The following is a 27,320-nucleotide window of genomic DNA, read 5'->3' on the forward strand; positions in this document are numbered from 1 at the left end:
GTGTCGATGTCAGTCTTGAAAACTCAAAATTCTCAGTTGTCAAGGTAGAACTCCAGATTTCTACTAACATTTTCCCTTCCTAAATGACCTAATTTTGAAATTCTGTCCATTATTCTTAAATTTCTCTTACACACTTTTACAATGTATGATTTATAAACAGGCAATTTCTCATCGGCAAATGTCTGCTACTGGAGAACAAAACCATTCTCGGCTTTAGCTTTTCTTTCCTTGTTTCCCTGTTGAAACTAATAAAAAGGAATCTCCCAAATGACCAAAAATAATCAAACGACAAGATTTCAGATTAAGACTTTTATTGTATCCAATCTAAAAACAATATCAATCAAAATATTACTTGATTGGCAACTAATGCATTGAATTAAAAAGGCACTTATGCATTAAGTAAGTGATACATCTTGACAACTTTTTCCACTCTGCACTGCACATCTGGCTTACCTGTAGCATTATGAGGACAAGCCCAGAGTTGCTCCTGATTCTCCAACTGGCTCACTTCTATTAGAAGTTCCAATGCCCTTCAAAAGCTGGTCCATTCAGCCAGAGTTTCCAAATTGGATTCCAGCAGGAAAGCCCACTTGGTGACTCCTTGTTCCACAAATCTCCAAAAATCTTTTGTTCAGTTCCCTTCCTTTTGCACAGAAAGCAAGACTCCTGCTTCTCCACAGCAGCAGCTGCTTTATTCCTGCACACTGGAAGATTTTTGTTTCTCCTTCTGTTGCTCTAAAAGCAGCTGTCCTTTTACTGAGAGAGTCACTGCAGGAGTGACTGACTGGGAGGAAGGGGGCGGGGTGAGGGGGTGTGCTGAGTGATAGACACCAACTGGGAGGTCGGGTGTGAGAAAAAGGTGGTGGTGGTGGGGGGGTGGATGGTCTAACTGGGTGATTTCAGCACTCACCCCAATAGCACTGTGGGCATACCCTCACAAAATTCACTGCAGAGCATGGCTCAGCAGACTGTCAGGCACAATGGGATAGGCAATAAATGTTACTCCTGCACACATCCCACGAATGAATGAAAAAAACAGAGCAACTTACTTTCCCCTCAAATACTGTGTTTTTGCAATCTATGAAGGTTAAATGATATTTTAACAACCTTTGAGTGCTCAGCAATGGCAATTTAGTACCATGTATTAGCAAAACCAAAAAAATGTCTTATTCATTAGAAAAAATGCCTTTATTTTTGCAAGAAAATGTCAATAGTAGAAACTTTTAGTATAAAAGTGAATACATTTATAACAGAACTTCAATACTGGTTGCTGAAACCATCACTATGGTGACAGGTTTTTGAAACATTGCCTAGTGTTAGCCAGGATAATATTTCATGTAATTAACAAAAAACCCACTCAAGCCTTTGACAACTTGCCACAAACTTTGCTGCTAAATGGTTAATTCTGGCTACAGAGACACTTTTGCAAAAATATTTTGATGCTACAAGAAATGTGTGTTGGAAGTGCAACTTTTTCCAAATTTGGAAATCCAGCATTGCTTGGAAAGGTTTACCACAGTTAGATTCAGAACCAATTTCCTTTTACCCTCATTAGAACAGCACCCAGTGCATCAGTGTGACAATTTGAATCAGACTAGCTGTTCTGTGACCTCTGCAAGTGAGATTAGAGTAAAATATTATTAACAAATCGAGCTACTCGGCTCTCGCAAGAGTATACAATCTGTTTCATCATTAAATGGGTCCTCGTGACAATTTCAATAGTGCCTTCGTGAATGAAGTTAATGAGCTATTCCTTTGCCCCAAAGAACGGTCACTGCATTTTACATTCCGGATCAGCAGCAGAGGGCTTGGGCCACCAATCATCACGTTCATTCTTCTCATATTTGGGTTTTGCTTGAGGACTTGCCGCTGAAGACAAAGAAAAATCCAAAATTAATAAAGATTAAGGCATGCTGTATTTATTTTAAATGCCTATTTCATTACTTTAGTAGAGTCTTGCCAACATAATTCTATTAGGATGAAGAACTTTAAAATGGTTTCTTTTAAACTCCTCCATAACATTGTGAATAGAGCTCACTGCCTCAAAGCCAGACTGCCAGCCTAACATTTTATCTTCTCCCACTTCCGATATTTCTTCTGGACTTTTGAGTTCATTCATGGGATGTGAGCGCTGCTGTTTGGGTTAGCATCTATTGCCCATTCCTTGCTGCTCAGAGGGCAATTAAGGTCAAACCACATTGATGTGGATTTGGAATCATATGTAGGCCAGACCAGGCAAGAGCAAGTTTCCTTTTATAAAATGACAGCAGTGAATTAGATGGGTTCTTACATGGCATCCAACTGTTCATTCCAGATTTTTTCAAATTGAAATTTCACCTTCTGCCATGGAGAGATTCAAACCTATGGCTCCGAAACTTGGTTTTGTATTCTGGATTGCCAGTCAAGTGATTACCATGTGCCACCATCACTCAGAATCCTGTCATCCTACTGTGAGAACTCATCTAAAAGTCTAGCTTAAATCAAATCTATCACAACCACTATTTCCAATTACTAGAGGAGTTGACACTTCTAATTTCCAAGAGAGATCCACTCTCAAAAGGGACACACAAAGGTTTTGGAGAGAGTGCAGGAGAGATTGAGAATATTTTCAAGGATGTTGTACTTCAATTATGTAGTTAGGTTGGTAGAATTGGAATTGTTTTTATTGAAGAGAAGGTTAAAAGGTCATTTTCAAAATCATGAGGACTCTGGATGGAGTCAGTAGGGAAAGACTGTTCCCATGATGGAAGGATCAAGAATTAGTAGGTACAAGTTTAAGTTAAATTGTCAAAATAAGTAGTAGTGATATGAGAAAAAGCTTTTTCCTGCAGTAAGTGGTTGGGATCTGGCTGAGATTATGATGTAGATATTTAAGAGGATATTGAATATCTGAGAGGGAAGTATATACTGGAATACAAATAGGAGACCAGCGAGCAGTACTCAGTAAATTGCTCCTTTTGAGAATCATTGCAAACATGATGGGCCAAATGGCCTGCTGTGTTGATTTTAAAAATTCTTATCCTAGTGTTTAAAATCCCTGTTACATTGCCTTGCCCCATCACTAAACATTTCTAGTCTGACTCCCCTCAGAGATAACTGCAATTACTTAATCGTAGCATCTTGAACACCTGGGATTTTAACTGAGGTGCCATCAATAGCCTTGCCTCGAACTATCCCCGCTAAGCTGTGGTGTTCCTCTGTAAACCATGATGATCTATGATCCGATTACCATCCCTTCACTTGCTATTCAGCTGTGGACACTTTACTTTCACTGTTTGACACATTTGATCACCTGCAGAGACTTATTATGCAGCTTGGCGACACTCCACTCACACCATTTGTACTTTCTTTTGATCTCTCTGCCTATAAAGTTTAAGCCTGTGTACTTCACTTCATCTGAAGGAGCAGCACTTGAAAAGCTTGTGATTTCAAATTAACCTGTTGGACTCTAACTGGTGTCATGTGACTTCTGACCTGATCTGCCCCAGTCCAACACTGGCACCGCCACATCACACTCCTCAAAGGCGTTCTATCAAAGCTGCTTCTTTACCAGGCTTTCGCTTTCATCAGGGATGTAACATGTTCCTGGTATTAAAGGATTTATGTTTTCACCACTAGATTTTTCTTTAAAAATGATTTTCCTCCCCTGCAAATTTAATAAACAAGTGATAAATTCCTGAGACTTTATTTCTGATATCAGCGTCTTGGAAATCCACTGTTTTCAATATTATATATAAATATTAAAAAGATAATATAGCATGGGGTTAAAAACTTCTGCAACTCTGCTATATTGGGACATCAAACTGCATAGCACAGGAATGGGTCCCATCGGTCCACAACGCAGTGCTGAACATGATGCCAAATTAAACTAATCCCTTCTGCCTGTCCTTGGTCCCTCTCCATTCCTTGCATATTCATGTGCATATGTAAATGTAGGAACTGACTGCAGAGCTGTGACTGGGGCAGTAAGTGGGAGGGGTGCAAGATCCAGTCATACATGCAAGTTCTTCCAATTACAGGCTCCCTCCTGCACTTGCTGCACCTCCAGAGATAGAATCTAAGACAAGGGCAGGCAGGAGGTAGGAAAGCTGCATTTATACAAGCTTGAGCAGTTACTCTGGCCAATCCCGCAGCCACCATGCAGGAGGTTGTGGCTCTGCCATCACCAATCATTTGATATACTCGGGAAGGCAGAGAAGGATCTGAAAAAGAGCAGGAGGGAGTCTCTGCCAGTAATGAGCTTGAAGGTGGAGTGTGTAGAATTGTGAGGTAATACACTTGGAAGATGTACCATGATAACGGAATACTAAATGAATGGTAGGACATTAGGAAGTTCAGAGGAATCTTGGGGTGCTTGTTCATAGATCAATGAAAGCAGCAGGACAGGCTAATAGGATACTTAAGACGGCAGACACGACACTTGCCTTTATCACTGGTGACAAAGATTTGAGGTCAGGGAAGTTATGTTGAAGCTGTATAAAACTTTGGTTTGGCTACAACTGGAATACTACGTGCGCACCTGGTCACTGCACTAGAGGAAGGATGTGACTGCACTGGAGGGGCTGCAGAAGAGATTCACCAGGAAGTTGCTAGAAAAGCTCTGCTTTTGTTAGAGCAGAGAAAGCGGAGAGAAATGATTGAAGTATATAGGATTATAAGGTATGGACAGAATGGAAACTGTTTCCCCAAGTTGAAGAGGGCATAAATTTCATATAGAATCCCTACAGTATGGAAACAAGCCCTTCAGCCCAAAAAGTCCACACTGACCCTCCGAAGAGTAACACAAACAGACCCATTTCCCTACCCTATATTTACCCCTGACCAATGCACCTAATCTGCACATCCCTAAACACTATGGACAACTTAACCTGCCCAATTCACCTAATCTGACATTTTTTTGGATTGAGGGGGGAAACTGGAGGATACCCAAGCAGACATAGGGAGAACGTACAAACTCCACAGAGACAGTTGCCAAAGGCTGGAATTGAGCCTGGGTCGCTGGCGCAGAGAGGCAGCAGTGCTAACCACTGAGCCAGAGGGTTGTAGGAAATTGGAATGCACTGTCTGGGAGAATGGTAGAGATGGGAATCCTCTCAAACTTGATCAGCATTTGAATTGTCATAAAATTCAAGACTATGGGCCAAGTGCTGGAAATTGGGGTTAGTATAGGTGGTCAGCACAAACTCAATGGGCCAAAGGGACTCTACTGTGCTACAGTATAGGCGTTCGTTCCGATCTCTGCTCCAAAATTACTCCCAAAATCCCATGCCTGTCGACGTTTGACTGGATATGATATTAGCTTGGCCGACTCATGACCTCATTGCTACCTGATTACCCAGAGACAAAAGCAGCCCTGGGATCTGAGCTCCTATCCCCAGGGGAGGTAAGTGAATGGTGGGAAGTATTGAGAGAGAGAGCTGATGCTGTCGAAAGGCCTATTGGCAGGTTGAATAGCGAGGGAGGACATGATTGAGTGAGAGGAAAGGGTTTAAGTTTCTTTTTCAAATGGTGCTGAAATAATTAAAATTTAAACTGTCTCCAGACTCTGGGAAGAGGAAGCCTGCTTGGTTGCTTCATTCCCTTTAAGGGCTCATCCATCATTTTAGCAAAGGGACTTTTTCATTGGTGTAGCAAATCACTGCCTAATGCCTTAGATGGCCTGGTTAGAAATCTTGTTCATACTACTACCGCAAAACACCTTGGGATATTTTCCTTATGTAGCCCCTCTCATATAACTCAACATTGGCAGTGTTCTCTCACTTTTACCACAGTGCAAACACTGGAGGCCTGCAGGTGTTCAATAGGAGTGTAAATCAGGCTTTACTAAGTAATTAATACTATTGACAAGCTTTTGAAACAAGGATGTTTGCTGTTGTTCCAATCTAGAAAAAAACTACAATGTAAAAACTGAGTGTTATTATTGAGTAAGGGGTGATGACCCAAACCCTTACAGTAATGAAGATGTTTTAAAGCTTAATAATTAATTAATCTGTGCAATAATTGCAAACAAAAGTACATTTTGATACTACATAGAACAATACAGTGCAAAACAGGCCCTTTGGCCCTCGATGTTACACTGAGCTGTGGACTAATCTAAGCCCCCCCCCCCACAATCCCATCATCCATATGCTTAGCCAAGGACTGTTTAAATGCCCCTAAAGTTAACTACATTGGCAGGCAGAGCATTCCATACCCTTCCCACCCTTTGAGTAAAGAACCTGCCTCTGGCATCTATCTTAAATCTATCACCCCTCAATTTGCAGCTATGCCCCCTCGTACAAGCTGACGTCATTATCCAAGGAAAAAGACTTTCACTGTCTACCCTATCTAATTCTCTGATCATCTTGTATGTCTCTATTAAATCCCCTCTTAGCCTTCTTTTTCCAATGAGAACAGACCCAAGTCCCTCAGCCTTTCCTCATAAGTCCCTCCTCCAGACCATGCAAGATCCTAGTAAATCTCCTCTGCACCTTTTCCAATGCTTCCACATCCTTCCTGTAATGGGGTGACCAGAACTGCACACAAAATATTCCAAGTGCGGTGGCACTAGTGTTTTGTACAGTGGCAGCAGGACATCACGGCTCCGGAACTCAATCCCTCTACCAATGGAACCTAACACACCGTATGCCTTCTTAACAGCACTATCAACCTGGGTGGCAACTTTCAGGGATCTATGTACGTGGTCACCAAGATTCCTCTGCACATCCACAATACCAATAATCTTTCCATTGACCCAGTATTCTGCCTTCCTGTTATTCCTCCCAAAGTGAATCTCCTCATATTTAGCTGCATTGAACTCCATTTGCCACCTCTCAGCCCAATTCTGCAGTTTATCCAAGTCCCCTGCAACATGTTTCCACACTTTCCGCCACTCCACCGACTTTAGTGTCATCGGCAAACTTACTAACCCATCCAGCTATGCCTGTGTCAAAGTCATTTTTATAAATGACAAACAGCACTGGTCCCAAAACAGATCTTTGTGGCACACCACTAGTAACCAGACTCCAGGCTGAATATTTTCCATCAACAACCACTCACTGCCTTTTTACAGAAAACCAGTTTCTAATCCAAACTGCTAAATCACCTTCAACCCCATGCCTCTGCATTTTCTCCAAACGCCTACCATATGGAACTTTATCAAAAGCTTTACACCACATCAACTGCCCTACCCTTATCCACATGCTTGGTCACCTTCTCAAAAAACTCTGAGGTTTGAGAGACATGACCTGTCCTTGACGAAATCATGTAGACCATCTCCAATCAAATTGTTGCTTGCTAGATGGATTATAAATCCTCTCTTATAATCCTTTCCAAAGCTTTTCTCCAACAGACATAAGGCTCATTGGTCTGTAATTACCTGGGTCATCTCTACTGCCCTTCTTGAACAAGGGCACAACATCTGCAATCCTCCAGTCCTCTGGTACTAAACCTGTACACAATGACGACTCAAAGATCAAGGCCAAAGACTCTGCCATCTCCTCCCTAGCTTCTGTGGTGAAAGGGTTAAAATTATGTCCCAATACATGTGTGAATCTAACCGGAATGGAGGTGTTGCTTAGTCCCGTGTGAATCTTATTACACACCTCCCCGTGTGAATCTTCTTATCTGTATGTAACCAGAATGGAATGTGTTTTTTAGCCTTGCTCTGCTGTTCACATGAATGTTTATATCTGGAAAAGAGTATATCAGCTGGAAAAGTCTCCAGTTCGGTGAGTCTGCTCCGGGGTTACGTTTAACCGCCGAGCGTGGGTTGTTGGCAACCGCTCTACGAGAACTGACGGCTCCCAGTTCCGGTAACATGTAGAGTGAGTATAAGCCAGACCCGTTGTAAGTATGAGACCTGGTTGTGGCGACGCTGCGGGGAATAAAATGCTCATATTCTAGCAGACTCGCCTCTTGGTCGTTTGTTCTGTGTCAGACTACTCTCCTACGAACCTGACCTTGAGAATTTTTTAAAACAGCTTCCCAGAGAATCCTCAGATAAATCCCATCCAGTCCAGGGGACTTATCTACTTTCACACCTTCTAGGATTGATAACACCTCCTCCTCACTAACTGAATTCTTTCTAGTCTAATAGCCCATATCTCCGTCTTCTCCTTTACAATATTCTCCTTTTCCTGAGTGAAAACACATGAGAAATATTTGTTTCACATCGCTTCAATCTTCAGGGTCCACACTCAACTTCCATCTTCTGTCTTTGACTGGCACTATTCCTATCCTAGTCATCTTTTTATTCCACACATACCTATAGAAAGCTGTGGGGTTCTCGTTTATTTTACCTGCTGAAAACTGCTCACGTCCTCTCTTTGCTCTTAACTCTTAAACCCTTCCTAGCTAATCTGTAACTCTCCATTGCCTCATTTTATTGTCATATAAGCCTCCTTCTTCCACTTAACAAGAGATACACTTTCTTTAGTAAACCCTGGTTCCCTTACCTTATCACTTCCTCCCTGCCTGACCAGGACATACCTATCAAGGACATGCTTAAACCAGCTCCACATTTCGATTCTCCCCATCCCCTGCATTTTGCTACCCCATTCTTTGCCTCTCAAGTCTTGCCTAATCACATTATAATTGCCCTTGCCCCATCTATAACTCTTGCCCTGTGGCATGTACCTATCCCTTTCCATCGCTAAACTAAATGTAACCAAATTATGGTCGCTCTCTCCAAAATGCTCACCTACCACTAAATCAAACACCTGACCTGGTTCATTACCAAGTACCAGATCCAGTGTGGCCTCCCCTCTTGTTGGCCCTTCGACATACTGTGTCAGGAAACCCTCTTGCACACATTGGACAAAAACTGGTCTATCCGACATACTGGAGTTATAGCATTTCCAGTCAATGTTGGGGAAGTTAAAGTCTCCCATAATGACCACACTGTTCCTTTCACTCCTACCCAGAATCGTTTTGCCAATCCTCTCCTCCAAATCCCTGGAAAACCCTGTCTACATCATGGAGATCTGCAGTCCCTGCCTAGAGAATAGAAGTCCCAGTGTATCTTATAGAGAACATGAGTCTCTGTCTATATTAGAGAGAAGAGCAATCCATGTGTATATTGTAGAGAATGGTAGTGCTTGTGTATATTATAGAGATCAACAGTCTCTGTCTCTATTAGAGAGAATGGCAGTGCCCGTACAATTGTATAGAGAACAATCGTCCCAACTTCATAATCGTGAGAACAACAGTCCCGGTATTTATTACAGAAAACAGCAATCACTGTGTATATTATAGAGAACAGCAGTCCTTGTGTATTTTATCGAGAATAGAAGTGCCTGTGTATTTTATAGAGTTCAGCAGGCCCTTGTGTATATTAGAGAACAACAGTCCCTGTGTATATTACAGAGAACAGCATTCCCCGTGTATATTATAGAGAGCAGCAGTCCATGTATATGTTACAGTGAGCAGCACTTCCTTTGTATAATATAGAGAGCTGCCGTCAGAGTCTATATTATTGAGAACAGCAATCCCTGTGTATATTACTACACAGCATTTAGTATATTTTAGATTCAGAACCTGTGTGTAGACTTCCAGCTCTATATAATTTGATTTTGAAAGACAAATAAATTTTCTTGATTGCTTTTAAAATGAGAAGGGAGGGGTTTTCTGGACATTTTTAGGCAATTCTCATTTTTTTGTTTTGTTTCCCACATCTGAGTACACTAACATAACCTTTTTTAGTCTCCTACATTCTACCCTTTGTAAATTTGAACTAATAAATTAAATCCAAAATACTGCTATCCCTGTCACTCATTCATTTACTAACCCCCATCCAGGTTAAGGAATATCTCAATTTCAAATCCTGACTATAAACTTTCTTCCTAAATCTCTCTGCCTCTATTTTTCTTTGCTCTTCTTAATTGACCTCCTTGACTGTAGCTTTTGATCATCTGATCCCTAAGTGGCTCAGTATCATTTCTTTCAATAAATACCTCTGCAAAGTGCCTGGGGATAATTCAAGTCATTAAAAGCAGAATAAAAATCCTGATTGTTTTTGATTTCTTTCTCTGTATTGGCAACAACAATAATTTTATGCTCTAGCTACAGCAGATATAACCAATTTATCACAGTCAAGGCTATAAAAAAAGGTTTTAGACCACAGTCTATCCCAAATTCCAATTACAAGATACAAACTAATGATTTTAAAAGAAACTACTCAGAACTTTATATCCTTAAGTTATTCTACATTCAGTATAGAAAATCTTAAACAATACCACCTGACACCATTCTCAAATCATTTGAGATAACATTGTTTTATTTTGATGTAAATGCTGGTGATGGAGAAAGAACTACGTATGTCAGAAATCTGAATCAAAAACCGAAACGGTTAGAGAAACTCAGTGGGTCTGGCAGCATTTGCGCAGAGAAAACAAAGTTAACACTTCAAAGTCCAGGTCTACAGAACAGTCACTGGACTCTAAATGTTAACTGTTTTCTCTCCCCGGACTGCTGATCTGCTGAGCCTGTCTTGGGTTTGAGGCAAATTAAAGGCAGTTTATGTAAAAACCTGTCCTTTCATCATGCAAACTTAATGTTCACTCCTTGACAAATAAAATTTCTCCTGTTTGCCGTCATGTCATATCTGCCTTCCCACCCAATGCAAAAAAAATTAAACCACAGTTATTTTCAATGGCTTAATTATAAATCTCTATCTCTTAATGTTTTAACAGAAAAATACCAAAGGTTTTTACCTCCAGGAAAACTCAGCCTAGAATTATCAAAGATTTTGGTCCGAGGAAGTGACCATGGCTGTGATTCCATACCAAACGATGATGCCTTAGAAGAATCGATGGGTAGCTCGTTTTCCAAAGCTTTATCCTCAGTGGCAGCAGCTTTATTTTCATGAGGAAACAATTCTTTTGAAATCTCAACATTTTGTGACACTGGTAGTGAACATTCCTTCTGTGACTGCGAAGGGAGACTGTCATCTGGACATTGTGTTAAAGTATGTTGAATATTTTCCTGCTTGAATAGCGTTCTGTCTTTCTCTTCATGCTTTGTTGCTCTTTCTTTCCATATGTTTTTTTCAAATTTTAGCTCAGACACCATTCTAAAATCAATTGAAATACCATTGTTTTATTTCAAGGTAAATACTGGTATAATGAGCAAAGAACTGCCAATGCTGGAAATCAAACAAAACCAGACATTTCTGGAGAAACTCATGACTGGCAGCATCTGTGGAGAGAAAGAGTTAATAGTTTGAATCCAGTTCTGAAGGAAGATCACTGGACTCAAAACATTTTTCTCCACAGATAACGCCAGACCTGAGTTTCTCCAGTAATTTCTACTTTTGTACCAGTATTTAGTTTTCTCTCAGAATTGCAATGGGGTAAATTTTTAAAATAACCTCCTATTTAGACAGCAAGATGGAAAAACAATGTAGCACGTCCAACAGTAAAGCACATTGTTCTGGGTTAAATAACAGCTGAATATGCTCATATTATTTGATATTCAAGATGGAATAGCTTAATATTTGGCTTTGCTGCACAATGAAGAACATTTAACAAGGAATTGTGATGTTGTTGCCATCACAGACATGGTTGAGGGGAGGACAAGACTGGCAAACCAGCGATTTGGGGTATTGAATCTTCAGGCAGGACAGGGGAGGGTGTAAAGGAGGAAGTGGTGTCACAATATTAATTAAGGATTTACTTATTGCAGTACGGAGGGATAATATCTTGGAAGGGTCTTCAAATGAAGCTGCATGGTTGGGTTCAGGAATAAAATGGGAGCACAGTCACACTGTTGAGGGTGTATTTATAGATCTATGGACAGCCAGTGAACAACAGAGGAGCAGACAAGTAGACAATTCAGGGAAACGGGTTAGGGTAATTATATTAGGGCTTTAAACATCCCCAACATTAATTGGGATAATCATAGTGTAAAGGGCTTAGAGGGGGGTAAAAGTTTTGAAGTGTATTCAGGAAAGCTTTTTTTATATCAATAGGCAGAAGGTCCAACAAAAGATGGTGCAAATTTGGGAAAACAAAGCTGGACGGCTGTTCAAGGCAGCAGGAGGAGTGAGACAGGGATCACAACACCATACATTTTAAGTTTGTTATGGAATAGGAAAAAGATGGTCTGAAGAAAAAGAGGTTTTGACAGGGATAAGAGGTAAGAAATGTGGAGATGTAGATTTTATTAAAATAAGACAGGACCTGGCCAAAATCGACTAGAAAGTTACTTCTGGGTAAGTCTACAGTAGAGCAGTTGGGGAATGTCAAAATGGAACTGGTGAGAATACAGGGCCAACATGTCCTCTTTAGAGTGAAACGTAGGAGCAACAAACCCAGAGAACCCTGGATATCTAGGAAAACAGATGCTTTAACTGGTACAAAGGGAACAAATTAACAGAAGCACTAGCAAAATATAGAAAGTTCAGAGGGGGCAATTTAAGAAAGCAACATGAGTAAAGAGGGTGCATAAGAAAATAATGGTGTGCAAAGTAGCATATCTCTGACTTCTCCCGAATAAGTATAATCAAAGAGACTGAATAACCATGGGGAGAACAAAGAATGATCCTTAACAGGTACTTTTCATATCTTCATTTCTAAGGAGGGTGTAGATACAGAAATTTGGAAAGAGGACTGTGAGGTTCTTGAGCAGTTTATCATAAGGAGCAAAGATGCATTGGATTTCTTGGCAGGTTTAAAAATAGTCTGGATGAATTGCCACCCAGGCTGTTGTAGGAGACTAGGGAAGAAATTCATCATCGGTACTTATTTGTTAAAAAGTATAATTTAGATATATATACTTCCACCTAGGAAATCTCATGTCACTGGTCATGGCTTCAGAGGGTCCTTCAGTGGGCAGCACGGTGGCTCAGTGGTTAGCACTGCTGCTGCACAGCACCAGGGTCCCAGGTTCGATTCCAGCCTCGGCAACTGTCTGTGTCGAGTTTGCACATTCTCCCAGTGTCTGCGTGGGTTTCCTCCGGGTGCTCCGGTTTCCTCCCACAGTCCAAAGATGCGCAGGCCAGGTGAATTGGCCGTGCTAAATTGCCCATAGTGTTAGGTGCATTAGTCAGAGGGAAATGGGTCTGGGTGGGTTACTCTTCGGAGGGTCAGTGTAGACTGGTTGGGCTGAAGGGCCTGTTTCCATACTGTAGGGAATCTAATCTAATCTTGTGTGGCTAATGAGCCCAATCCTAGAGCAGCATCTCTGCCCACACATTGTTTTGGGGAGATGGAAGTAGTTCTCGGTCTCAAGATAATTTTTTGTGCTTCCATTTGCTGAAAGGTATTCTCAAAGAATTATAAAAGGGGTTTCCTCCCAAATGAGACTCTTATGTATTGACATCCATTTTGGATTTCTTGAGGAAAGCCTTCAGGGAGTCTGTGGAACACTTCCTTTGTCCTCCTCTCATTCAAGTGCCTTCCTGAGCTGGGGGAAAACAATTTGCTTTGGCAGTCGGAACTCTTGATATCCTCAACACATGGCCAGCCCAGCACAGTTGGTTTTGGGTGACTGTAGCCTTTATGCTGGTGCTGTTAACTGTTTCAACGACATCAATACTAGTTTGCCTGCCCTTCCTAGCTGATGCAGGGAATCAGTCTCAAACAGGTAAGGGAGTTATTCCACATTCCACGATTTATCTTTTGATCTTAATGGAGGGATAGACTAGAACTTGACCTGGAACAGGTTGCTAGAGGATTTCAGACTTCTTAAGGTTGAGTCCAAGACCAATTCTTAAGCATGCTTCCATTGTCACCCACATACCGAAGTACCACAAGATCGGTGTCATTTTCTTCTTGGATTTAAACTGATTGAGGAAGCTTATTCTTGACAAGAACGGTGATGATAAAGTTGAGGCGAAGGGTGGGGGCAATGACACATCCCTGCTCAATCCTTGTTTTCACCTCAAAGGACTCTGTCGTACTACTGGTGGTGAGGACTGTCATTGACATTTTGTCATGGAGGAGATGAAGAATGTTGATGAATTTCACTGGACAGCTGGCTGTTGATAGTCAATCGAGAAGTGCTCTGGCAGATCCTAAGTCAAAAGCCTTGGTCAGATCGATAAGAACAGGATAGAGTGGTTGGTTTTGTTTTTGGCATTCCTCTTGCAGTTGCCATGCAGTGAAAATCATGATTTGATCGGAAGCCACACGGACTTTTAGGAATGATATCTTCAGGATTGGGAGAAGGCATCTAGTGAGGATTTGGACTGTGATCTTCCCAGGAAGGGAGAAAACTACCAAGTTAGATCCCATCCACTATGTCTCTATTTTTTGAAGGAATGTGGCGTTGATAGTATCCCCGAGATCAGTCTGAATTTTTTCTTTGTTCCAGATTTTCAGGAAAAGATAATAGGTAAGCGCTGCTTTTGCCAGTTTGAAAATCTCAGCTGAAACGCCATCTTCTTCTGAAGCTTTACAACTCTTCATGCATCTAATGGCAGCTTCAAATTCTGCTACACTAAATGACAGTCCAAGATCATTTTTGATGGTGAGTCGAGGAATTTCTCATTGACAATTGTGTTCCAGTTTAGGAGTTCTTTGAAGCATTTGCTTCATCAGAGACTAATATTTTTGGTCTCTCAAGAGTGCTATTCTTACTCTACCAGTTTGAGGCCAAACTTGAGTCCGCATATTATTTTGGTAGCGCTGAAGAAATCCCGGGTATTATGCTTGTCAGCAGAGAGTTCAGATCTTTAGCTTTCTCAGACCACACTAGTTTTTGGTTTCCCTTGTTCGCCCTTTGCTGTTTGAGTTTTCCTCTTTGCCTCACTGGTGATGTTGTGTGCCAAGAATGGATAGCTGTCTGCTTCTTGAAGTAGTCTTGGATGATGTGGTCACTCACGTTAAACCAGCCTTTGTGTGTTTCCATGTCTTGCAGCTGATGGTTTCTTCACAGCATGACATGATTCCTGTCTTCAGCTCTTCCCAGACATCCCCATCTCTGTTAAAATTAACCTTTTTGGAGATTTTGGTAGAGACCTTGTTGGACGTTCACTAGTGTGCTTGGCTATTGAAACAGCTGGACATTAAGTCTTTTTCTGAACTGTTTCTTCATCTTCAGCTGATTCTGGTGGCATTTGATGGACATTGAGAAGCAAATGAGTTGGTGGTCTGTTCAGCAGTCACCTGCACTGGTCCTTTCCTTGATAATGAGGACATCATATAGGTCTCAGAACTGATCGATGATGTCGATTATTTGCCAGTGCTTTGATCATCTATAAACAATCTTTGCAGATACCATGAAGACTGGCCAGTGAGGAGGAAAGTCTGGGGTAACAGGAGGATAAAGACGGGTTGGTCAAATGGACTGATTGGTGGCAGATGGAATTTAACCTGATAAATAAATGGTGCACTTTGGAAGATGTAACAAGCTAAGGGAGGAGTTTAGCTTGTCCCTAGTATACTCAGAAACAGAGGAATCCTGGGGTGCTTGTACACAAAAACTCGATGGTGGCAGGACTGGTTGGTTTGGGAAGACATTTGGAACATTTGTCTTTATCATTTATCTAACAGTAGTTAGAAGAGCAGGGATGTCATGTTGAAGTTGTCTGGAACTTCAGTTAGGCCACAAGCTGGAGTACTGCGGGCAGTTCTGGTCACCACATTATAGAAAGGATTTGATTACACTGGTGGGGGTGTGGAGGAGTTACACCAGAATGTTCCATTCGATGGAGCATTTTAGCTGTGAAGAGGGGCTAGAGAAGCTTGGGTTGTTTTCTTTAGGGCACAGAAGAATGAATGGAGCCCTGACCGAGTTATGTAAGACTGAGGAGCATGGACAGGGTGGATAGGAAGCAGAATGTTCCCATAAACTGAAAGGTAAATGACAAAGAGATACAGTTTTTATTAGGTGAAAGTCAGATTTAGAGGGGATTTGAGGAAAGAAAATTCATCCAGGTGGTGTTGGGAATCTGGAAAGCACTACTTGCGAGGGTAGTTGAAGTGGGAAACCTTACAACATCCATTAATACTTATAATAACACATTTCAAGGCAATGGGCCAAAGGACCTCTTCTGTACTATATGATTCAATAATTGACAATGGGCAATGGGGTTCGGGGGAACAGCAAAACAAATTTAGTTGGAGATGCAAATGTGAAAGGATCACAATATGCAATCCTTATGGTTACTGATGTCCTCTGAAAAAATTTTGAATAGATTTTTTAACTTGGGTTATGTATTTGCAGAAAGCCCTTGGATGCTACATTGAGAAGCCAGTATCTTATATTAAGCAAGCAGAAAAGGCATTTGAATTTGAAAAATTACCTTGCAAGATGTTCATTTTCCTTCTTAAACTGATTTAGATCTCGAGTAAGTTTAGCTTTCTCAGCATTTAGAACAAGTACCACTGCATTCTGAACTATACCGCTTCCAGCACTACACGTGAGAGATACGTCAGTGGAACACGTTTTATCTTTACTATTTTCAACTGTAACTAAAAGAAATTAGAAATTAATCAATAGGGTATTATACTCAGTCATTAATTAACTATCTTTCTAAAATTAGATCTGAATACATTAGGAAGCTACTAACAGAAGATGATGGTGTATTTGTATTTTTGCTGGACAAGAAAGATTGGACCGAAAATCCAGGAAATATTCTGGGGAATTTGGTTTGAATCCTGCCATCGCGGATGGTGAAATTTTAATTCATGAAAATCAGGACTTGGTGTTTTTAAGAAGGAAAATTGCCATCTCTATCTGGTTTGACCCACATGTGACTCCAGACCCACAGCAATGTGGTTGACTCAAGTGCCCTCAAACAACCTTGCAAGCCATTTCAATCCTACCTACCAACACCTGGGGTTAGTGCTGAAATTGAAAGCAGCAGTCTGACAGTCATACTTATGGAATCATACCTTAAACAACGTTCCAGACAACAAAACCACCATCTACAGCACTGTCGTATTCCACTGCCAGGCCAGATTAGCAGAGATAATGGGAGAGTGGCATACAGCCAACAGAGTGACCCTGAGAATCCCCAACAGACTCTGGATCCCTCGAAACTTCATGGCACCTAATCAAACATGGGCAAGAAAGTCTACCATAATCCCACCCTCCTTGGCTAATCAATCAGTACTCCTCCATGTTTTACCTGAAGGAATTACTGAAGGTGGCAAGGACACAAAATATACTTTAGAGGACTTCAACATCTATCACCAAGAGGGACTTGATAGCATCATTACTGACTAAACTGGTCAAGCCCTAAAGGACATAACCGCTAGATTGAGTCTGCGACAAGTGATGAGAGAACCAAAGGGGAAGAAACATACTTGACTGCATCCTCACTAATCTGTTGCAGATGAATTCGTCCATGACAGTAGCAGTAAGAGGGTGATCAGAGCCCTTGCACAGATGAAGTCCCATCTTCACAGTGAGAATTCCTGCCACTGGGTTTTGTGGCACTATTACCATTCTAAATGGGGTAGACTTTGAACAGATCTAGCAACACAAGACTGGGAATCCAGAGGAAGTGGTGGAGGTGTGTAAAGGTACAACATTTAAAATCATCTGGTTGGGTATATGAATAGGAAGGGTTTAGGGGGATATGGGCCAAATACTGACCAATGGGACTAAGCCAGATTGTGATATGTGGTTAGTACAGACAAGTTGAACCGAAGGGTCTGTTTCTGTGCTGTATGACTATGACTAAGTGTCAAGCAGATGATCCATCTCAGCCTCCTCCAGATATCCCCTCCATCACAGGTGTCAGTCTTCAGTTAAACTGATTAACTTCACATAAATGTTAAGAAATGGCTGAAGGCATTGGACACCACAAAGTCAATGGACCCTGATAACATTTCAGCAATAGTACTGAATACATGTGTTCTAGAAAATGTCACTCGCTAGCCAATCTATCCCAGATATAGCTGCTCATCTATCAGAGATGAAAAATTACCCAGGTATATCCTGTACACGAAAAGCAAGATAAGTCTAAACTGGTCAGTTACTGGCCCATACATCTACCCTCCAAACATCAGCACAGTGGCTCTGTGGTTAGACCGCTGCCTCTCAGCACCAGGGATCCGGGTTTGATTCCCGCCTCGGGTGATTATCTGCATGGAGTTTGCACATTCTCCCTGTGTCTGTGGGGGTTTTCTTCGGGTGCTCTGGTTTTCTCCCATAGTCAAAAGATGTGCAGGTTAGGTAAACTGGCCAAGCTAAATTGCCCATTGTGTTCAGGGATGTGTAGGTTAGGTACATTAGTCAGGGGAATGGGTCTGGGTGGGTTACTCTTCGGAGTGTTGATGTGAACTTGTTGGGCCAAACGGCCTATTTCCACACTGTAGGGATTCTGTGGAAATGGCTAACAATTGTACTAACAAGCAGCACTTGTTTAACAATATCCTGTTCATTGACATTCAATTTGGGTTTTGCCAGAGCTACTGAGCTCTTGATTCCTTATAGCCTTGGACAAAAAAGCTGAATTTCAGAGGGCAAATGAAAGTGACAGTCCATGACATCGAGAAGCCTAGAAAAACCAGTCATTGGGAACGATGTGTTGGATGGAATCATACCTAGTATAAAGGATAATGGTTTTGGCTCTTGGAGGTCAGTCATTTCAGCCCTAGGACATCTCTGCAGGAGTTCCTCAGAGGAATGTTCTCGGCCCAACCACCTTCAGCTGCTTCAAATGACCTACCCTTCATCAGAAAGGGGACATTTGCAGATGCTTGCACAATTTGAAACTTTTCAGATACTGAAGCAATCCATGTCCAAATGCAGAAAGATCTGAACAATATCTCGCTTTGTGCTGAAAAGTACCAGGTAACGATTATCTGCAGCAAGAGAGAATCTAACCATTGCCCCTTGATGTTCACTGGCATTACCATAACTGACTCTCTCTCTAACAACGTGCTGGTTTACCATTGACTAAATATTGAATTTAATTGTACTAGCCATATGAATAGTGCGGCTAGAAGAACAGGTTGGAGGCTAGGAATCGTATAGCAAATAGTCATCTCCTGACATCCCAAGGCCCAAGTCAGGAGTGTGATAGAATACTCCCTGCATACCTGCTTGAGTGCAGCTTTAACACTCAAGCAGCTTGACACCATCCAAGATAAAACTACCTGCTTGACTGTCAGAAAAAACCCAAACATCCACTTTCTTCACCATTAACACATAGCTGGAAGAGTATATACAATCTACAAGACGTAGTCGTCCTTAGGCAACGCTAAAAATTCGAAGATAGCATCACCATCCTTGTAAATTCTATCCAAACTCCCCATTATTCTGACTTGGAAATAAGCTATAATGTATTCTGATTCTTTCACCATTTCTTGTAGGAAAGGCTTCCCAAACTGTAGGTCATGACATCTAGTGTGGTGGGCTAATGAAATTTGACTCCAAAACTTGTAATGGCAGCTATGGAGCACAGCACAGTGGTTGCAGAAGTGCTAAATCAGGCACATTGGCCAAGTATTCTGTCAATCAAAGTAGTCAGTATCCAAAGCAGCCAGCCAATCTGATGCAGATCATCCCCATTGACAGACTAACTATCCAATGATTGCTGTTAGCCTGAAAGACAACAGTAAGTGGCCCGTTAGGATGTCCAGAATCCGTAATGCGCATCTTTTCTTTCCTGTCTGCCTAATGTCCTGGACAGTTCTGTCAGAGTGTATTGTTGCTTGTTAATCTAGTGATTTCAACATAGCTGCAAATGACCTCTCCACCTCTGCTCTCCAGATGTTTAGCACTTCTGGGGCCACTCTTCTGGGTTCTGCTGCAATCCATGGCAGCCATTAAAAGTTTGGGAGTCGCAATTCTAAATTCATCAGCTCATATTTCTGGGGATTGTGACACAGTTTGGGAAGACCTCTCCTACCAGAAATGGCAAAAGAATAATTACAGCTTTCTCAAATTCAAAATAAATCTTTTGCTCTATGCCCATTCCCTGATGCAGGCTGACTGCAAGCAGTTTCTTTACTCCCTTCACCTTCGATGCCTGATGTCTGCTCCCCAATGCAATCAGGCTTCCCCCATGATTGAAGGAGTGAGTATCTGCCACAGAGTGTTAATGGGTGTGAGAGAGCACAAGTATAAGAGTATCTGTGACAGACAAAGGGATGGAGCAAGGAGGAATTTTTTAAAAACATTCTATGATGGGATATGGATGTTACTGATCAGGTCAACATTATTACTCACCCCTAATTGTCCAGAGAGCAGTTAAGCATCAACCACATCACTGTGGATCCGGAGTCACGTAAGGTAAGGGCAACAGCTTCCTTCCTCGAAGTACATTAGTGAACTGAATCTTTTTTTGTTTGTTAATGACCAAAGAGAAAGTGACTAAGTGAGCAAGTGAAAGCAACTTAAAGAGTGTGTGGGGAAGTATGCATCTTGACAGTGAGTGAGAGTTAATAATGCATGTGAGAGAGACAGAACAAACTAATGACTCCGGTGTATATTATGTCATGCCAACACCTGTTCAGAAAACAGACATCTGCCCCCTACAGTGGATTTGGCTCCCAGCAACTTTCAATTCCCCAAACAGGATCAGAGGGGGAAAGGTTTTTCAACACTCTGGAAAGATGTGGTACCCTAAAAAACTCTGTTTAAGAAGTATGGTTCCCAATAGCTATCTTTTTATAATTATATTTTCTCTCCCTCAGTAATAATCTTACATTAATGCTTTGTGGTAAACAATTTAGTGGTACCTAAATTTTCCAGCATTTACATTTCAATTCCTCTATTTTGAGCATACTGTGGAAGCTTTCTGCAGAACCTTTTTGCTCAAATGTTTTATGAAGAGAACAACTTGTTTCAATTTTCCTTTGAGCCAAATCCTAATATAACCTTAGTAGCCCTTTACTTTACTCTTGCCTTGTTATTCTAAAGTAGGCACTTAAAACAGAATAATATTCTAACCATGGTTCAATGATGCGTATAATTTTAGCAAATGGAATCTTTTTTTTAAAGAAAGTGTTATCAACATATTCACCACATTATGAAGTTGAATGCTTCTGATCACCAAATAAACTAAAATCAAAGAGCCTCAGCAGCAGCTGTAGAAAGTGAAAAAGTGTGTCAATGTTTTGAGTGCAACTTGATTCTTCTTCTGAACTTTGGGATTCTGAAGAACTTTTTTGGAGTACTTTCTGAACTTGCACAAACCACATTCAGCAATTTTGTCCATCTCAGCAATGAGTTTAAAAAAAGTACTCACTGCTGATATCCTGTTCTTGCTGGTTTCTTCGGAGTGTTTCCTTCAGTTGTCTCAATGACTCTTCTTTATGCTCTAAGCTGGCTTTGAGAGAACTAATTCTGCAAATAAATATTGTTATACTTAGATTAGATTAGATTAGATTCCCTACAGCCCAACAGGTCCACACCGACCCTCCAAACGGTAACCCACCCACACTCATTTCCCTACATGTACCCCTGACTAATGCACCTAACACTAAGAGCAATTTAGCATGGGCAATTCACCTGACCTGCACATCTTTTGGGTTGTGTGAGGAAACCAGGAGCACCCGGAGAAAACCCACACAGACACACGGGGAGAACGTTTGTGTGGAGTTTGCAGTCACCCAGGGTGGGAATTGAACCCAGATCCCTAGCTCGGTGAGGCATCAGTGCTAACCACTGAGCCATCATGCCGCCCTTGTTTCGACAATCCCTCGTTGAAGACAATTTGAAGAAAAATTGTTAATACTTTGTAAACAAATAGTGACTCTTACTGATTTTCAAGATGTTTAGTCTCTTTAACTTTTTCCATCTGTAATGCAAACAATTGATTTTTCAGATCAGTCATCTCTTCTTTGAAAGGTTGAGCTCCCATGTCTAGCTTAGCCTGTGTGATATAAAAGGAATAATAGAGGTTATACACCTTCACAATTTTCTCAAAACCCTCCAACGTGGTTAGTTCAATTTTTTTTTTAAATACAGAGCACACTACTCACCTCCAGTTTTCAGCATAAATGTAATTTTGTATCAGAAATGCCACTAACATAATTCATCAATTCAGGAGTACATAATGGTAATTTGAAATATTACCATCAAATTAGAAACAAATCCAAAGGAACCTTTGACATCTTTTTGAACATAGAATTTATGAATAAACTTGTTTTAGAAACTGCCTTAAGTTTTGATTAACATCTGACTCTTCAGTTCATACGTGGTAATTTTACTTTGAAAATGTTCCTATGTTTACAATATGATACACATCACAATTATTTCAAAAAGCCAATTATTCAGCTGTATAATATTGCATGTTTCCGTTATCATATTAAAGCTAAGAATGTAGGAAAATGGAGGGCAAAGTGCAGTTAATCCTAGGTTATAGAAATTCAGTGACTTGAAAAATTCATCCACTTTGTCTATTTGTAAAAATTCCATTATGAGGTGGTAAGACATCAGGTGCGTTACCATTACTGTCTAAGTAAGTAGTGAGTTAAAAGTTTACATTTAAATTCAACAAGACACAAATGATAACGACTGGGCTGTAATATATATAAAACACAGGAGTAGAAAGTGGGAAAAATGATACAGTACCATCTAGTGACCAGATTGTGTAACTGAAAGATGACAAATTTACATAGATGTGGAATTTGGAAGTTGACCAACTTGTTCTCAATTTTGTTTTGATTAACAAGGACATTTTTTTTAAAACGAAAAGAGAATCCAAGGTTTTAAAGATATACATTTGCAGTGGATACCAGACAATGGTAACTCTTTAAATTGGAAAGCATAGAATTTTCCCTATCTTTAAATTCTTAATTTTCCAAAAAATATTTACATGTGCAAAGTTGACTTCTTACTATCCTACCAACTTCAGGAGCTATTTAGGCTGACATAAGTTATATTCAAAAATCAGATCATCTTGCTGGTTCTAGAATAACACCAGACAAATATCATCCTCAACAACTTGTGGAGGTTTGTGAATTTAAATAATTGCTAGATAGTTTCAAAAGTGCTGCATATACATAATGTTAAAAGTCACAGTACACTTGTTTTTTCTGCATGTCCTAGTTACATTTCAATCGCATCAGTTCAGACTAAGACAGTGTAACTGATTAAATTTCCTTCTGTATTGTGACTTAGTCTTGACTTTAGTCCTGCAAAATTATTCAAATGAAAAAATGTTTAGGTGCAGATTGGAGAAATTGGTCTTCTGAATTAATTGCTAACAATACAAGGTTAAAGCAACACAACTTATAACATCAAATATTTCAAAACATCATTTTCAGCATTCTTGAAATTCAGTCAATGACTTTATTTTAATTCCACACCTGCAGTTGTTCCAAACTTTCTTCTAAATTTTTAATTTGGCTGTCCTTCTTCAACAGTTTTGACTGAAGAACATCAAGATTTTTCTCTAATGCTTTGGAGCCTATTTCTGTTTGTAGTTCCGAGAGCTTTTCTTCCTGTTGCTTGTAGGCTTCTTGGCTTGTTGCCAGGGTTGCTTCAAGCTCATTAATTTTTATTCTCTCATTCTGAAATTGAAAAACAAGGATAAAAATATACATAAGTCACTTGACAACACTGCATTTCAACATCAGTGTGTTTCCATTCCAGCATAAACTGGAAGACACACCATAATACATTGGCCAGCCAAATATAAATAATATTTAGATTAGATTAGATTACTTACAGTGGGGAAACAGGCCCTCCGGCCCAACAAGTCCACACCGCCCCGCCGACGCGCAACCCACCCATACCCCTACATTTATCCCTTACCTAACACTACAGACAATTTAGCACGGCCAATTCACCTCACCTGCACATCTTTGGACTGTGGGAGGAAACCGGAGCACCCGGAGGAAACCCACGCAGACACGGGGAGAATGTGCAAACTCCACACAGTCAGTCGCCTGAGGCGGGAATTGAACCCGGGTCTCTGGCGCTGTGAGGCAGCAGTGCTAACCACTGTGCCGCCCATATTGTTCAAACTTTAAAGACTGTCAATTGGAATAGTAAAGTAGTAGGTACACTTACCTATTTACTTCAGAATGTGCTCCTGTATTGTTACGCAGTTGTCAGATTAGGAACTTGCACTGAATTATTGTGAAGTAACAGTACAACCAATCACACAATATTAATTATAGCAAATAAAAAGTTCACTTTGCCTTCTCAAATTTATGAAATAGCAACGAGAGATGATTTTTCAATTAGTAAACCTCATCAGTATAACAAAAGGAATTTGAGTAATTATAATGATGCAAATTTCAAATCTTTTTCAGTGACTATTTCCACTTACTTAAAAATGTAATTTTAAGTATTAAGTTGTTTGATTACCTGCAGCAATAGCTCGGCTTCTTTCAACTTTTTGGATAGCTTCTGGTTTTCCAGATTCAATGAATCACAACCATTTTTGTTCAATGATTCCTGCTTGACAGCTTCAATTTGTAAAAGCAGTTCATCATTCTTTTTCTTCTCATTTTCCAACTCATCACAAGAATTCCTGATATACTTTATATATCCATTTCGCAGAGATTCAGAATATGCAGCTTCACTCTGAGGATGTAGTAGGATGAAATTAACTTTTAGCACTGCATTCTATTGCTCAGTGATGCAATATGAATTTTTCACATTAACAAATCAAATTATATTAAGCTAAAGTCAAAATACATAGCTTTCTTTTAGACATTTAACAGTGCCCTGTACCGTTCACTATTTAATTTTTTATATTATGTTTTATTACCAATTTCCCTTAGCAGAGAGGTCAGTGACTAGGCAGCATAGATGCGAAGCGATTAATACGAAGATTAAAGATGAGATGGGCATATGCTTTTTCACCCAAAGAATGGCAGTGGCTCAGCTCACACTGCCTGAAAAGCCAGTAAAGCAGAAACTCTCAAATAATTTGAAAAGGTGTCTGAATAAACACCTCAATTGCTGTTAACTGCAGAGGTATGTGTGGAATACTCAAAAGTGATATGATGCTGGATGGTTTATTTTTCAGTTGGTATAGACTCAATCAAGCAAAACTCTTCCTGCAACCATACCATTACTAAAGGAATCTCCCAAGAACCCATATTCCAATATAGCATCTTCAATGTGCTGTCAGTTGGTAGCATTGGCTGCAAACATAGATCAACTTCCACCTATTGGCTGAAGAGATTCAGCTACCTCTTCCCCCTTCCCAAGTGCCATCAAACTTGCCTGCAAACCAATTTTGGGTGAGCTACATCTTTGTTCAATTAAACATTGGAAAGATTGAAGCTGGTGCATATCACTAAAAGCTGTACCCTTGCCACGGACTCCATATTCCACTATTTACAACTTCAGTATCCTATTCATGTCAAAACTGAATTCTTGTTTCAAACTCCCTATCACAAGGCCACTTACTTCAACCATCTTCACTCAGGTCAACCCCAACACATATGATGTTTTATTTAAAATATCCATCTCCTGCTTATATTCCTCATGGTGTTGCATCTTCCAACCTCTAGCTTTTAACAATGTATTTCCCCCAATTCCCTGTAACTCTGCGCAGACGTTTATGCAACCATACCCATTATCAAAACTGGCGAGACAACTTCAGTTGTCTCAGCCCCATTCTCAAAATCATTCTGTAAAACCTACCACACCACACCATTCCATAGATACCAGAGCTGACCAAAAGCTTGGTCAGCTCTAGTATCTAATTCTTTAGATTAGCACTCATGTTTTCCATTAAACCTCTGCAGTGTCATGGGAAGTCATTTTAAAGACAGTTTTGGTAATTGGTACCTCTAAACAGAACTAGGTGTAGTGTTGTTTGGAGCAATACACCAAAAACTAGAATAATAATAAACATAGGGGTATCGGGGGCTCTCAGTAAAATTCAAACTGAACGGTGTGAGAGATTGTGTGGCAAGAATGAGAAGAAACAAACATCTATTCCATTGTCCATGCTGACATTTCATTGGTAATATTAGTGACGTCAGATGACCAGACTAAGAATCTTTTAAAGGGAAGTAACTTCACTAATAAATATCTATTTGACTTGAAGGGAATTTTAGTTTTGTTCTGAAGTATGATTCAGTTCACCAAAAGGTTAACTTCCTAACTTATACAAAATGCCTAGAATGTTAATTTAGATAAAGCAGAATTCAAACAATGGCAAATCATGGGACATATCCCAGAGCAATCTTTAACACTATAATTGTTTTAATTCAATACGTCCAACTGGAAGGGCGAGGCAGGGGAGGGTCAGGGTGCAACAGAAACTAAAAGGAGAGAGTAATTCTCTGAAATCCTATCAAATGGTGCTGGGTTGTCCTCATTCTAGAACGAAATTTCAATTGACAGCTCAAAAGAACACAGTCAGATGTCATGCTAATTGGAGTTATTTCACTTCCTTACCACTATTCTTTTAATCACAATGCAACAAAAATGAAATAGTTGATTAAACAAAAGAATTAACCTTTATCAATTACCTACGTCAATACAAGATGCCACCAACATTTTTAAAAATTCTTCTTGGGTTGTAGCGGTCACTGCAAAACCAGTATTCATAGCGCATTCGCACTGGCCCCTGTTGGTGGCAAGTAGCCTTTTCAAACCACTACACAGTTGGTTTGGTGCCAGTACTTGGTGCTTTTAGGGAGGGAAGAGGGGTTGTATATTTTCAAGTAAGGTGTTTGAGGGGAACTTGCAGCTGAGACTGCGATGTTCCTGTTGCATAACAATGTTTACAAATTGGTTTTTGCACGAGTACATTTTACCTTGCTACTCAAAGCACAAGGTGGATTTTTATTTAACTATTTACTAGACAGTAAAGGTGCTTGATACTTCATGTGAGCTTGAGGTTGAAACAGAGAAAATAGCCATTGTGGATACATAAAATTTGTCAAGCTAATATTTGACCAAATCATCAGTCAGCTCAACTCCAACAATTTTGGGAACATTTTTCTTTCATGTGATGTGGCATGGCTGACAAGATCAGCATTTGTTGCTTATCCCCGATTATCCTAGGCAACTGAATGGCTTGGTCAGCCATTTTGGAGGCCGGTTAAGAGTCAACCATATTACCAAGAGTCCAAGCAAGCGTAGTAGATCCTTTCCTAAAGGACATTAGTCAATCAAGTGGAATATATTGAGAATAGAAAATGAATAGAAACTAATCCCAAATTTCTCAGCGCTTTGGTGCTTTTCCTTACAATTAAGGAAAATGCAGTCTTGAAATTACAAAGGCTTTGCACAGTGTACAGTTTAAACAACATTCAAGACTAAGATTTGGAAACTTACAAGTTGAGTCTACATCATTTTAGGCTTGAGAAAGTAAAAACATTGAACTTGAATCAAAGCAAATGGAAAGAGTTTTGTTGCAGTTTAAGCTCAAACAAGACGTTATCAGAATAAATCAGATGGAAACACTGCTGCTGATTTCAAGTTGAACATTTATAAATGCAGTTTCATTAAAATGTAAATTC

At 40.3% G+C, this 27,320-nt stretch overlaps 1 protein-coding gene across 2 annotated transcripts in view; it reads right to left on the reverse strand.

The window, feature by feature from the left end:
* Positions 1-360: 360 nt before the first annotated feature.
* cenpe (centromere protein E) overlaps positions 361-27,320 on the reverse strand; it is a 108,244-nt gene continuing 81,284 nt past the window's right edge. For both annotated transcript variants that reach the window (XM_043720261.1, XM_043720253.1), the window contains 7 exons: positions 24,199-24,417; positions 23,193-23,396; positions 21,642-21,754; positions 21,128-21,225; positions 16,226-16,394; positions 10,692-11,050; positions 361-1,869 (listed from right to left, as the gene is read on the reverse strand). In XM_043720261.1, the coding sequence (XP_043576196.1) occupies positions 1,772-1,869; positions 10,692-11,050; positions 16,226-16,394; positions 21,128-21,225; positions 21,642-21,754; positions 23,193-23,396; positions 24,199-24,417 (1,260 nt within the window). In that variant the 3' untranslated portion in view covers positions 361-1,771. The remainder of the gene's footprint in view (positions 1,870-10,691; positions 11,051-16,225; positions 16,395-21,127; positions 21,226-21,641; positions 21,755-23,192; positions 23,397-24,198; positions 24,418-27,320) is intronic.

The sequence above is a fragment of the Chiloscyllium plagiosum genome, chromosome 2 (genome assembly GCF_004010195.1).
Source record: "Chiloscyllium plagiosum isolate BGI_BamShark_2017 chromosome 2, ASM401019v2, whole genome shotgun sequence".
Taxonomy (NCBI): domain Eukaryota; kingdom Metazoa; phylum Chordata; class Chondrichthyes; order Orectolobiformes; family Hemiscylliidae; genus Chiloscyllium; species Chiloscyllium plagiosum.